This window comes from Myotis davidii, unplaced genomic scaffold, assembly GCF_000327345.1.
Source record: "Myotis davidii unplaced genomic scaffold, ASM32734v1 scaffold449, whole genome shotgun sequence".
NCBI lineage: Eukaryota > Metazoa > Chordata > Mammalia > Chiroptera > Vespertilionidae > Myotis > Myotis davidii.
The window spans coordinates 3,137,961-3,153,154 of record NW_006383007.1 but is presented as its reverse complement, the minus strand read 5'-3'; the positions used below and the strand labels follow the sequence as shown (position 1 = coordinate 3,153,154).

The following is a 15,194-nucleotide window of genomic DNA, read 5'->3' as shown; positions in this document are numbered from 1 at the left end:
GTGTGACAGGTGGCTACATGCTGGCTTGCTTCTATATATAATTTTGCTTTCAATTTTTTTATAAATTTTTTAAAAAAGTAATTTCATCACCTAGCTCATTTTGAATCTTTAAACTTTATGCTACCAGAACAGACAAATGAACTATAAGCAACATAGTAACTCAAGCTCCAGAACTTAATTTATTGTTTAGAACTGGTGTGTCTCCTTCACAGAGTTACCACACATGAGCACCAACCTCTGTGAATTCCCACAGTATCAGAGAGCTGCTTTTCATGGTACTTTTCTTAAACGGGTTTCCAATAAGATAGAAGCACCACTTATGCAGGGAATTCCACACTCCCAGCAGTGAGGCAAAGAATGTGTTGCATTTGGTTTATGAACAGAGATATTTGCAGTGTTTTAAGATCTCATGGTCATCTATTAAATGAAATAGCTAATATTATAAACCTAAATTTTCAGTACCAGAAGGGCTTTTCAGCTCAGCTAGACAGCCTCTTCATTTTAGACACTAAAGACACATGGCTAACACAGTGTCTTTTACAAAGTAGATGCTTAATGAACATTTATTAAATGATGAACCACCATAGACAGTTATAGTCAGAGACAGAACAACAAAACTCCTTGTCTTCTAATACTTCACAGCCTCTGAAATAGCTTAGTTGTCTCTCATCAGGTGAGATTGAACTAAGATGAGCATTAATTTAACCACAGATATAACATCAACAACAATCCATTGGGTGTAACAATTTCTGAATGTTTTCACATTGGTAAATATAGCCAGTGAAAGATTTTTGAGACAATAAAAAGGGCAAAAGAATAAGGGAGAATGTTTTTGACAAATGGAAATGGGAAAAAAACACACAAAGTGTTTATATATTTGACTCCCTTTCTTGATGGATAATTTTTAGTGACTTTTGCTAAAGAATAACTTCCACTTCTGAGTCAAAAGCCTTGGTCCATGTGAAAAAGTGCCTGGACCTGAATGTGGCCGAAGAATGATAATGAATGATAAGGAAATCTCCAATATCCCACAAGTTTTTGAGCCTCAGTATCTATTGATTACTTTATAGCAAGTAAAAGCATAACAAGAGAACTAAAAATTTAATGACTTCAGGAAGGATTTTTGAATTCAATTTGAAAGAACAAACTAAAGCACTTATGGAAAAGGGGTATAGAAGAGGAATTACATCTGGGTTTTGGAAAATTGGGTTGCTGCTTTCCTTTTCTGGGAGGCAATGAAATGAAAACAACCGTATTTCCAATTAAATGGCTGGGCCAAGTGGTAACTCTCTGCATATGCTCTTGGACCACTCTATCCTTTTTTGGTAAAGTTCTCATAATTGAATGGTGCTTGCCAGAACATTAAAAAAACAAAGAATCCTGTGTAGACCGAATTATAAAATCATGTTAGGCAAACCTTCCCACAGAGGGCACAGGCACCTGGCAGTATGCACACACACATACGTATACACTAACACTCAGCACACACTCTCCACACAACTCGTCACATGATGCCATGTGCAGAAAAGCACAGGTAAACAAGAGTCTCAAAAATCCTTACGATAAACATCAAAGCTGATTGGATTATTTAGTACTTACTGAGTTGCTCAGGAATGTAAGGCGATTAGCCTACTTCAAAATACGAAATTATTTTATTCTCTATGATTAGAGATAAATGATAAGCTATCATTGTTTTTCCAATCTAGTTTCAAAGCCCATTACAAAAATAAATCACCATGTTCTCTAGCATTTCTAAAAACAGTTTGAATTATCATTTTCCTCATGTGGTTAAAAAATAAGAAATAGATGTCCATATTTACTAAATTTTTGCTTTTAGTTACATTCAGAAACAAACACAGTCCAGTTCTCCTTGGTAGAAATTGCCAGTCTGTTTGCTCATTCTCCTTTGACTATTAATAAATCCTTTAGAATAAAATGAGTTGGCAGTGCAAAAAAAAAAAAAGTCCATAAAAATAAACTGATTGAATTAAGCATTCAAATGAGTTCTTTGCCAGGTTATCTGCAAGCACAAGACTCTACTGTCATGTTAGGATATACTTTAAGTACCACATTCTTATTTTCATCAAAGAATAAGATACTGAGCGAGGACATCTTTTCTGGTACACAGCAAGGCTCAGGTATTCCAGGAACGACCCCCACAGCTCTCACTATGCTCTGGATGGTAGCATGGTTTGAAGGCTTCAAAGACTAGAAAATAAATCGGAGAAGAACACAGAAGTTAAATAAAACAGTTTTTCCACTCCACCCCTCATCATTAAAATGCATACATTATGAATTTCTTTTGACAGTTTAATATAGCCCTGGCATCATTACACATTCAGCCAGTCTCCTAAGCCACCATCACCAAAGTGGTTATCATTTATTAAGTGCCAGCTATGTATCAGGCATGCTATATGTAGTATCTCTATTCCCACAACAAAGTTAACATTTCTTACATTTTACAGGTAAGAAATAGACACAAGAAGCTTAACTGACATGTCAAAAGTCAAGTAGATATTAAGTGGTAGAGTGAGGATTTGAATCCAGTTATCTAAGCAAGAATCCTTTAATTAAAAAAAACTTAGTCCCCAAATGGGATTAATATATCCTAGGATGTTTTCAATAATAGGCTTGCAACAAAAGCACTTGTTCTAAATCTTATGCTAATCTTAAAGAACCCAAAAAGCACCCTATTTAACATTGATGCATTATTGCTACAACTATAGTGATATCTACAGTTTGTTGTTAAAATAAAATAACCATGTCAGGGGACATTGACTTCTTTAATAGTTGCCACCAGGATTAATGAGATGGCGATTACTCCACTATATAATTGTTCACCTCTCCTTCCAGGCACAAACTGGGGTTACGAAGACCACACCATTGGCCACTGGGGGTCACTGTGGCACCATGGGTTCACACTTCAATGTGGTAAAGTTAATAATATTTTAAGAGTGGGTCATATCCTAGGGGAATAATTTAGGGGACCTATTTTTCCCATGGATGTCAGAAGTTTGACCAAAGAAGCCTGGGTAAAATCTATTCCTGAGAAAATGCCAAGCGAGACCATTATCATCCATGTGAAACATGTGGTTTTGTTTAGAGAGTGCCATACAGCTCTGCTTAGCACTGAAAGGCAGTCACTTTTCCAAGCCCTGGGTGTTTAGGTACTGCCAGAGCGGTGGGAACTTCATGAGAAATGCCATGCTTTTCAACGTTAGTTCTCCCCAATGTCTTCTTTATGCAGGTGAATCCAGTATTGTTTTAAGCATATTTTAAAACAGAAATTTGGTAACTTGCCAGAGATCACGTATGAATTCAGGAGTAGGATTTAGGCCAAAACTCTGGCTTTTTAATTCAGGATTTTGAACCATGTTTCTCATGGCTCAGGGGCTCTGCCCCAAAGAATTTGTATTTTTCAATTTCATGCTCCTAAAACTCCCAGTATGAGAAACTGGAAAAAGTTAAAAGGTTAAGGGTATATATAAGTCCAGGGAAAAGCAAATAATACAGAAAGATGGCATACCATATATTTTATAAAATAATTCTTTTGTCAGAGAAAGAAGTCTGATTGGTCTCATGCCATCTTTCAATTTTAATGAAAACAATTACCCATATGTTAGACTTCAACATCATCATGAATAGGCATAAATTTTTTAAAAATTAGTCTTGATAGGCAACTGTTTCTTACTCTCTCTTCTTAGATATTTTAAGGATGTGCTAAAAAGAAGGCTATCTTTCAATTAATTAGCTTTGCAAAGAAAGCTATTTCCCCTTTAAAGAGAGGAAGTTCATGTTGTTCTATTTGACATGTCATGTGCTCTCCAACATCAATAAAACCTGTGTAACTGACACACACCGCAGTGGGTATTGTACAATAGAGGTCAATGGGCCACTGTTTATTTCACAAGTATTGGTAATTCCCAAAGAAAATGGTTGCAGTAATTTACTTTTCTCTATTGATTTATCACCACTCAGTCATCCAAAACAGCTTATGATAATGCCCCTAAGGAGTTTTTTTAATGGATAGGTTTTCCCAACATTATTCTGTTATTGTTAGTGTTTTAATGGCTTTTATAATATTTACATTTCATAGGAAGTGGATCTACTTAAGTAGATGAGGCCTTGCATGATAAGTGCTGCTCTGCATCATTATTCCTTGGTGCCTGTGACCGGGCATGCTTTAGGCTGAATAAATACGAAGTGAATGAAAAACTTATAAGAAATAGCATACCCTCCATTTTACCTATTTCTATGGAAATAATTCCCAACAACAAAAACAAAAGGTTCAAGTGACCCGGAGTAGATATGGAAAATATTCATGGGTGTTCCCTAGGAACATTCCTATCCTTTTTAAAACTAACTCACAAGCGATAGATTCAGAAACAGTGAGCAGTCTTTGGTGGGCTCAGGGAATTCAGCTCTAACCCATGATTCTAGGCTGGTATGTTTTATCAGGAACCGCTCAGTTTTCCTGGGAGTTTCCCTCCTTTTTTTCTCACTGTGGAATACTCTGATCAAGCTGCCATTACCAGGAATGATTATGTCACCCACGAAAGATCCATGCAGTAATTTGCTCATCTGAAGCATATGGCCATTCTATCATTTTTGTTTGTTTTTGAGTTCTGTTCATATTTCTCATGACTCTTTATGTAGTTGGGAAAATATATCAATCACAAATGCAAATCTGTGTTATTTCCCTCCCCAGGCTCCCTCACCTCTCCCTTTAAAATTAATTTTAGAGAGAGGAAGGGAGAGAGAGAGAGATGCATCAATGTGAGAGAGAAACATCAACTGGCTGCCTCCCATCCAGGATCAAACCCGCAATGTGAGTGTGAGCCCTGACTGGGAATTGAACCTGCCACTTTTTGGTGCACAGGATGATGCTCCAACCAACTGAGCCACAGCAGCCAGGCTCCAGTCTCCCTATTTAATGAGGATGACACATGACTTCATCAGTTTGGGTGATTTCTTTTTGCTTAGGTAACTCAGTACATCAAAAGTTAGGATTTTTAGAACTCATAATTATGAACAGCGATTGGAATTGGAAAACTCAGGAAATTAATCGAGGGTGTGTTATTATGAACTCATTATATGTGAATTTTTTTTATAGTGTATAGGATGTTTGGTTCAAAGTATATAGATTCTTTGCTGCCTAATTCTGTGTCTTTGCTAGTCCTAGCTTTTGCACTATTCCATGCAAAAATCACTTCATTCTTCTAATCCTTGTTGGTTCTCTGGAATCTCTGTCAGCAACAACAGTTCAATCATTTTCATTTGAAATCTCTGTTTTCCATCTTTGGGAAGGTGGTGAGAAGAGAAGCGAAGGCATACGGCTTGGCTTTAGCTACATGGGTATTTTTCATCTCATGGCGGAATTCCAGGGGTCTCTCCCTGGGAGAACAGATTGGCTGTAGGGGCTAGAAATCAGAAAAATCCAAACTGCCATGCCTGCGAATGAAATCTGCAGTGGTCAGGCCCGCTTGCACCTGCCAAGCTGTGTATGATGTCCTGGAGTTGAATTTGATTATAAATGCATTAGCAGGGGAGAGTATGTCATCAGCTACGAGCCTTCATTCCTGACCCGGGCCATGGGGTTTTGCTCCACACTCTTCCAGTCCAGCCCACATGGGTGTGATAGCCCAGAAACTATCTAATTGGAATCAGTGAAAGGGCAAAGCCTGGAATTTGGGAAAGGCAGAACACAGCTGTTCTGAATTACAGGACAGGTTGTCGACTTTTGCAGACACAGAGTCCCGCTGTATAGAGCAGGCTTTCGCTCGGGAGGCCACAAAGGAGGAGGGCCAGCAGTCCTGGCCTGGGAGGACTTTTCTCTGGGGCAAAATGTATATCTAAAGTCTGAAAGTTTTTTGGCGCTTCAGTTATTCCACATGTGTTTGCACTGATCTGGTCAGAGACCTGATTTTCCTCTGTTGCTTGGACTATATTTCTATTTAAACAGCTCACTCTGGTGACCGTGTTGGACATTGTGCTGATAACAGCGGTGCTGATTAATTATCCCTAATGGAGCAGCTTCGCATTGCTTTATGTTTCCCATCCTTTCAGTGACTGTACCGCTTGAAAGCCACAAAGCCTTAAAGGGAGCCACCAGGATGCTTTACAAGTTCAGCAGATCCACACTAGGTGATGAGAGGCTGAGAACTCCATGTAACAGCCAAACTTCCACTCTCTACTTGGCAAAGGGAACCTCAAGCTCAAGGAGAATACTCCACAGTTATCCCTGTTATGTCTCCCTGGAGTTCTGATGCCATTCCAAGTTTTGACAAATATTATGATGGGTTCAGTTGCTGCAATCAATGCTCTCCTGATTCTATTATTCTCCAAAGATACATCACTGGAAGAGCTCACGGGCTGTTGAACCCACAGAGAGGATCCTATTTAAGCTTTGTGATGTTTAAAAAGGGACTAGAAACATTTACAAAACTTTCTCTTGTCTTACATCTTTTACTCTCTTGATCCCTTTCCCTGTGGGGTCTTTCTTCAGCCCCTACATGTAATTTTCTGTTACCCTCAGTCTCAGTAGTGGCCATTAATAATGATATTCAGTAGCAAATATTCATGGAGCGCCTACTATGTGCAAGGTGCTCTAGCATCTCTTTCTTTCACAGTGTTTATTATACAGACACTGTTGTTATTAGTATTTATTATTGTATCCATTTCACAAATGAGAAAACTAACATACTAACACATCTGGTAAGAGGGGGAACCAAGGATTTGACTCTCAAATTTACTTCTCAGAGTGTGACTTCTGGGCCATCAGCATTAGCAATGTCTATGAGCTTGTTAGAAATGCAGAATCATAGGCTCTACCCCAGAGCCACTGGAATAGGTCCTGCATGTTAACATGATCCCCAAGTGAGCTGCAGGCACATTAAGGTTAGGAAGCCCAGCTATGACCAAGCATGTTCCTTTAATCATTCTGCTGCATTAACATACTTCTCTCCTTAAACATGTCCCCACTAGGCTTAACTTAGCCCTCATAAGTGTTTAAATTATTATCCTTTAGGTCACGGAGAACCGTGGTAGACTTCTGCTGAAGCAATAGCAAAGGTTTTGAACAGTTAAAGCAGGCAGAGCCAACAAGAAATGGGGTAATTTGGGGGGATAGAGACCAGGCCAGGTCTCCAGAGTTAGGGGTGGAAAAGTTAACTGACTCCACATTATCATGGCTCCCTAGGCCCTGAAACCCGGAGTCAGGGGGGCAGAGAAAAACTCCTTCTCCAGGCTACCCGAGAACTCACATCTATGAGAGTGAGAGCGGTTACTTGGAAGACTCAGAGGCCCGCTTAGAATCAGTCACCCTGGGTTCAGAGACAGATCTTGAATCCCTTTCGTCTCTCAACACCACAGAGCAAAGCACTCTGTAGAGTACTCAGTGCTGCCTGTTACATTTGGCACTATCATGGTGTGTTTTCAATGCTTTCCCAGTTCCAACAACTTTTGTTTGATCAGTGAAATGTCCTTTATGAATATTAGGGAAGATAAGGCTTTTCTATAATTGTAAAGGTATATAATATTTACTTTGTGTTTGGGTTTACAAAATATGGAATCTGCAACAACAAAAAAATTCTTTGGGAAAGTCTTAGAAGATGTAGAAAGCTTGTCCTTCTGACACATTCTAACAAGAAAATGGAATTTCAAGCAAGTTCCTCACCCTGAGGCTGACATGGCTTCATTCAATCTGTGGGCCTTTCGCTTTAAGCATGTGTAGGTTTAGCATCTCAGTGATCACAGGAATGAAATATGAACATGCTACTTTAACAGTCTATAAACAGAAGTTGGTTACTCTTTGAGGTAAAGGATTTTTTTATGCATTCGTATCCAACAGCGAAAGTTGATTCACTTTAAGTTTTGAAAAACAAAAACAAAACCTCTATGCCTCCTCTGAATTTTATTCCTAGAACCACTTTCCATTCTAAAACAGGAATTCAAACTGTGATAAGCTAAGAATGGAAGTGCAGCAACAAGCTTACCTGAAGGTAGAGGGCCCCACTGTATTTTACTGGCTATAAATTCAAAAAGAACAGTCACTTGAACTTGTGTGCAAGATGGAGGTGGGGCTGGGGAGGCTTCTGAAAATATATTTGTCAGAATACTGAGGACTGATATGATGAAGTACAGTCCCCATTGATTGTGAGAGACACAGGTAAACTCTGATTGGTTGAAATGAGTCTTGGGAGAAGATCCCAGAGTCACTGTATCCTTTCTTTTTGATGTGTATCAGGGAAGCAAATGAATAACCATCTGGTGGATTTCATGAGGTGAGTTTACCTGGCCCAACCCTGATCCTGACTCCCGTGGGAATAATTCATCTCAGAAGAGACTATCAAAAAATATTCTGCATCAGGACATCAATCCAATTAGTCCTTCCATATGTTCCCATGACAACCACTCATTCTCTGAATACCCCCTCCAAGATCAGCCTTCCACCATTTGGGATTTGCTGATTGTAGGCAGGTATAGATTCACATAGCTGAATAGGCCATGTAGCTGAATATGCACTATGTTTGGAAGCAACATATACACACACAAATACATATTTTACACATGTTTTTCTCATATCCCTCTTTGTACCAATACGGACTTCTTATTAATTTAACAACCATTAAGGAAAAACAAAGCATAGCCATATTACCTATTACACTTTAGAATGTAATAAATAAGCACCCAGGTGGATATATAAAGGAAAACACACAACTTAGTCGATATGTCTTGCTGACTCTATGGAAATAGGAAGAACAGGACAAAGAACAATGGCTACCTTTGGCATGGGGAATTGGCATGCTCCCGAGCAATAATAGGCATCAAAGGACTTGGGGGAGATAATCCATTCACTCCAGCCAATATCCGCAAAGTCCACCTTAAGGTATCGCCTGGCACAATTTCGAGGTTCAATCCATTGCTTTCTTCTTGCCTTCTTCAGCGTCTGTTCATCAAACTGGAGCGTCTGGCTCTTCTGGTGAGGTCCCTTTCTCTGTTTCTTCTTGTTCTTACTCTTCTCAGGGGGCTGAGTCTGAAGGGTCTTGTATGGCTTTCTCTCCTCCCATACCCCATCCTCCTTATACTGATATTCTGCTCCAGGAAGCTCATTGTTCTGCAAAGGGAGCAGGACCCCAGTAGAACGCTTCTTCCTCTGTTTCATAGAAAGGGCAGCCCTAATATGGCTATCCAATTTGGGCACAGCTCCAGTGGGAAAATTTCGGTGACCTTGTAAGCTTGATACCACACTCTCCGGCTCAGAAATGGCAGCATCGTTGGCATATACCAAGATATAAGGGTCAGGAAAGGATAACATCTCCTTTGGCAGCTGGTGTCCTTTGGAGGTTATATTAAATCCTAAGAGGAACTCCTCACTTTCCTTAGCCTTCTTCAAGAGTTGAGTGATGTCTTTAGACAGCCAAGACACAAGATCTCGATGAGGTCTGCCCACGTCTGCCGAAAGATGACCCAGGAGTTGACTTTGGTCTCTGTTGGATTTGAGGATCCATGCAGTGATATCGATCTGAATATGTTTCCTCTGAGCATGATGTGAGCATCTTCTTGATCCTGGACAACTCAGGCTGATGTTAATCAGCTCTCCAATATAGAAATATAGTGCGGCAGATAAAATGTTTTCAGATTTGGTTAAAGAAGTCAGGTTAAAAATATGCAGTCCCTTGCTTTCAAGGTTTCCTAGGAAGGAAGAAAAAAAAAAGAGACTAAACAAGAGCAAACAGGACCTTTACCTCACACCATGTATAAAAATTCACTCAACATGAATTAATGACCTAAATATAAGAGCTATAATCATGAAATTCTTAGAAGAAGACAAAGGGGTAAAATCTTCATGGCCTTGGATTTGGAGATGGATTCTTAGATATGACACTGAAAGGGCACGAACCAAATGGGAAAAAAAATAGATTAAATTGATAAAATAGATAAACGACTTCATCAAAATTAAATTAAAATATTTTGTGTGTCCTAGGACATTATTAAGAAAGTCTGTACAACCTATAGAATGGAGAAAATGTTTGGAAATCATATAACTGATTAAATATAGTATCAGAATATATAAATTACAGCTCAACAACAAAAAGCCAAACAAGAAGGGACCATGGAAGCAATGAGAAGTGGCAGTTCCTCCCAGGTAAACCCTCTGAACCTGTCCCCAAAGCCTCCTTTTCTCTGACTTCTTAGTGAGCCAAAGCAGCCCCACCTAATCCCTCTCCTGTTACCTTAGGCCCTTCCTTGTTTCATTGTCCTCAGCTTTAATAAATGCCCTCTAAAATTCACCTGGACTCCTTTTGTGAATGTTTTTCTGCTCAAAGTCAAGAACCCATCCACTACTGGTCCACCCCAGGGAGACCTTCTAAGGGCCGGGTCCCCTTTCCAGTAACCCTCCTCTGGACCATCCAGAAGGCATGTACCCTGTCTTACCCACTTTAAACTTTGGACCTCAGCAACTGTAAAAACAATATATTTGTGTTGTTTCAAATTAAAAACAAATTCAAACAGAACAATAAAAATGGACAAAGGAAGGGGATAGACATTTCTATTCAGAAGATCTATAGTGGGCCAACAAGCACATGAAAAGATGCTCAACATCAGTAGTAGTTATTAGGAAACTGTAAATCAAAACCACAATGTGGTACCATTTGACACATACTAGGCTGGTTATAATAATAAAAAACAAAATGACAAGTGTTAGCAAGGATGTGGAGAAGCTGGAATCCGTTTACATTGCTGGTTGGAATGTAAAATGCTTCACCTGCTGTGGAAAATGGTTTGGCAGTTCTTCAAAAAGTTATTCATACAAATATCATGTACCCCCACAATTCCTCTTCTAGGTATATAGCCAAAATAATTAAAAACAGGTACTCAAACAGGTACATGTACATGCATGTTTATAATAGGAGAATGGCAAGGAAAGAAACAGCTCAACTGTTTCTGATGAGTATATCCATACAATAGAATATTATTTAGCCATATAAAGGAATGATACATGCTACTGTGTAGGTGAGACTTGAAAACATTATGGTAAATGAAAGAAGCCAGAAATAAAAGGTGGCGTATGATTCTATTTATATGAAATATCCAGAATGGGTAAATCCATAAGGCAGAATGCAGATATGTCTTTGCCAGAAGCTGGAGGTGTGGAAGAATGGGGAAATTGCTTAATGGGTGTGGGGTTTTGCTTTGGAATGATAGAAACATTTGGAAATTAGATAGAGTTGGTGGTTGCACAACTTTGTGAAAGTACCAAATGCCATTGAATTGTGTTTTATCAACTATCTTTTATATATTTAAACAACTTGGTTTAGCATTATTATTATTATAACTAAGGACCCAATGCATGAATTTGTGCACCTTGAAAGGAACTGTGAGCCACATGGCTAGGGACAGGTCTTGGCCCATCCTCCACACCTCCACCCTGCCCCTCCCACTTCGGCCCCTGGTTCCCTGTCTGCTGGCAGCCCTGCTCCCGCTATACCCACTGCCACCACAAACGTGAGCTGATGGCACTGACCCCACTCGCACCTGCTGATGATGAAGAGCAATAGGGGTCGGGACCAGCAGCAGCTGCGAGTAGCGGCTGCTGCCCCGATTGCCCCTCAGGAGCAGGGGGAGGTGGAGAAGCCCTCAGGGGCAATCGGGGCCATCAGCTGCCACTCACACCCACTGACTGCGCCAAGTGATCGAGTGCCGGCACTAGGCACCAGCAGAGGGTGCAAGCAGTGGCTCCAGTGCTGGCAGCAGATGTGAGCACCAGATGGGCCCATGGCATGTGTGAGCAAATAATTTTTGGTAACCACCAGAGGCTCGCCGTGATGATAGTTACCAGTGCCCTGCCTTGGTCTGGAGCCCCTGCTAACCTGCTTCACCATCTCACCGTGGCTGATGCCTGCCATGCTCTGCACATGCCCTCTGGTGGTCAACACACATCATAGCAACCTGTTGTTCAGTTGTTTGGTTATTCCACTGTTCAGTCTATTAGCCTTTTATTATATAGGATGATATTGCCTCTCTCAGGGGAGACATTTGCCATGATCATTTCCCCTTTAAAATTTTTATTTATTTATTTATTTATTTATTTATTTATTTACTTTTTACTTCATCACGCACCATCCTCCCTTTTGGCAACCACCACCTTATTCTCTACATCTATGCATCTGTTTCTGTTTTATTTTGTTTATTCATTTGTTTTGGTTTTATAGATTCCATATATATAAGTGAAATCATATGGTATTTGTCTTTCTGTCTGACTTATTTCCTAGCATAATTCTTTCTAGGTCCATCCATGTTGTTATAAATATCAAGATATCATTCCTTTTTATTGCTAAGTGATCTTCTATTGTGTATATATCACCATTGATTATGAGGCTACCAAGAACTCTTCCTATAAGTTTGGCACAGTGTTGTAGTAGTGCAGTACTGTAACTATCTGAGGCAGCCTCATTACAAGCACTGGTAGAATGAGACTCACCTTAATTCAAGTCCTGGTTAGCAACTTTAGACAAGCTGGTGTGCTCATTTATAAAATGGAGACAGTACCTACCACTCCTGTCATTAGAATTAAGTGAGATGTGTGTAAAGCAGTCTTAAAAAGTCTAATAAGTGTTTCTTAAATATAAATTACTAGAGACCTTGTGCACAAAATTCGTGCACTGGGGGGGGTGTCCCTCAGCCCAGCCTACACATTCTCCAATCTGGGACCCCTCAACATCCCTCTCACAATCCAGGACTGCTGGCTTCCAACTGCTCGCCTGCCTGCCTGCCTGATTTCCCCTAACTGTTTCTGCCTGCCAGCCTGATCACCCCCTAACCACTCCCTTGCCAGGCTGATCGACGCCTAACTGCTCCCCTGCCAGCCTGATGGCCCCTAACTGCCCTCCCCTGCTGGCCATCTTGTGGCTGTAGGCGCTGCCATCTTTGAGGGCATGGCAGTCAATTAGCATATTCCCTCCTTATTGGCTGTGGGCGCCACCATCTTTGCAAGGTTGTGAGGGTCAATTAGCATATTTCCTCTTTATTAGATAGGATTGTTGTTATTAGTGTTAGTTTAACTGTATTATGGGGATATCTTCTACCTGCCACATAAACGTTAGTCTGCAGGATAACAGCAGGTAAGCAAGACCATATATATCAATATTCAGATAACATATCTGAAAAAATAAGGTAAACATTCAAAAGTGTCATAAAGAATTAATGCTGCTTAGAGTTTGTCTAAAGATTATGACATTCCATGAATGTAAGATAATTAAACTGGTCAATTGCATTTCCAATTCTTCAAATCCAAAAGTCAGAGCATGTAAGAGAGTAGGAGATTGATTAGTGTGGACAGAAGTTGGTTTCTTCTCTTAAGACCTGGTTAGACTCAAGAATCCAGTCCTGGGATGAGTCGCAGAGCCCCACCTCTGTGCACTTGTTCCATATACATATTTGTTTCAGAAACATACACGCAACCATGAAATTATGTTCTTGATCAAAAACATATTTCAGTAAAAACAAAATATTTGTATAAAGACGTGGAAGCTTAAAATGAGTTCATTGAGTCCCCAAGCACAAGGGAAGTGCAATGAGAAATCTATTTCACTCATTTTTAACCTTGTTTGAAGGAAAAAGGAGGAAACTGCCATTTGTGCACATGTGTATACACCATGACACCAGGATAATATTTTACAGACCTCCATGGCATCGGGGTTGTTCAGAGACCCTGGTCTTAATTCAGACCAGTCACCATAGCATATAGTTTTATCCAAACTTTGTGTAGCAGATGGACATTTAAAGTGGAAGGAAGAGAATTCAGTCTAAGAATGTGGCAATTGAATAGTTGCCAAACAAACACCAGGGCAGGGAAGAAATGAACTCTGAGGGGGCATGGGCAGCAGTGTCTTCATGGGTAAATTAATGGTGATCCTTTCCCCCACATTTTGCTTCAAAATGTTTCCTTCTTTCAAACATGTTTCCAGACACCTTGTGACCGGCTGTTAACCCGCCTCCACCCCTGTGTCTAATCTTCAGTATCTTCCCATAAATGTCTCCGAAATCTGAGACATGGCCTCTTCTGATGGTTTTCATTTTAATGTAGAACATTGTTTTGAAGTTAAAGCCCTATAGCCCAGTCCCAACTCCACCTTGCCCAATTGCTGTCATCAGGCAAATAACCTAAGCTCTTAAAGTCTCAGTTTGCTCACCTGTAAAATGAGTACAGTAGTATCAACTGCAGAGTTGTGAGAAGAAATTGAAAGAATGCAGGTATAGCACATAGCATGTAAAAAAAAATTCAATGAGTGTTAGCTAGCCAGAACTATACTGCCCAGTATCAGTGATTAGCCACTTAAAGTCAAATTGAGATGTTTTGTAAGTATAAAATACACACTGGATTCAGAAGACTCAGTACAAATTGAATGGAAAATATCGCATGAATCTATTTCATATTGATTACATGTTGAAATGATATTTGGATGTACTGAGTTCAATATTGTGATTATGTTAATTTATAATAAGACTAGAGGTCTGGTGCACAACATTAGTGCACTCGGGGGGCGGGGGTGGGGAGGATTCCTCAGCCCAGCTTGCGCCCTTTAGCAGTCTGGGAGCCCTTAGGGGATATCTAACTGATGGCTAAGCTGCACTCGGACATCCTCAGTGCTGCCACGGAGGTGGAAGAGGCTCCTGGCTTGTGGCTGAGCAGCATTCCCCCTATGGGAGCACATTGACCACCAAGGGATAGCTCCTGCATTGAGCGTCTGCCCCCTGGTGGTCAGTGCACATCATAGCATCCAATCATTCCACGGTTCAGTTGATTTGCATATTACCTTTTTCTTATCTATACTAGAGGCCCAGTGCACAAAAATTTGTGCACTTGTGCCCTCTCGCAGTCTGGGACCCCTCGGGAGATAACGCCTTGCTGGCTTAGGCCTACTCCCGGGTGGCAGAGGGCAGGCCCAATCCCTAGGTGCAGCCCCTGGTCAGGCTCAGAGCAGGGCCGATTGGAGAGTTGAGGTGCCGCCCCCTGTCATGCACAGAGAAGGGCGGATCGGGAGGTTGCGATGCCACCCTCAGTCATGCTCAGGGTAGGGCCGATTGGGGGGTTGGGGCACTGCCCCCTGTCACACTCAAGGCAGGGTCGATGGGGAGGTTGCGGCGCCACCCCCTGTCACACACAGAGCAGGGCCACTCAGGGGGGTGGG

General features: G+C 40.8%; 1 protein-coding gene across 1 annotated transcript in view; it reads right to left on the bottom strand.

Moving 5' to 3' along the window:
* Positions 1-1,633: 1,633 nt before the first annotated feature.
* Positions 1,634-15,194, bottom strand: part of BMP3 (bone morphogenetic protein 3) — a 28,304-nt gene continuing 14,743 nt past the window's right edge. The window contains exons 2-3 of the mRNA XM_006778227.2: positions 8,783-9,693; positions 1,634-2,208 (exon numbers count right to left, since the gene is read on the bottom strand). Of these exons, the coding sequence (XP_006778290.1) occupies positions 2,017-2,208; positions 8,783-9,693 (1,103 nt within the window). The 3' untranslated portion in view covers positions 1,634-2,016. The remainder of the gene's footprint in view (positions 2,209-8,782; positions 9,694-15,194) is intronic.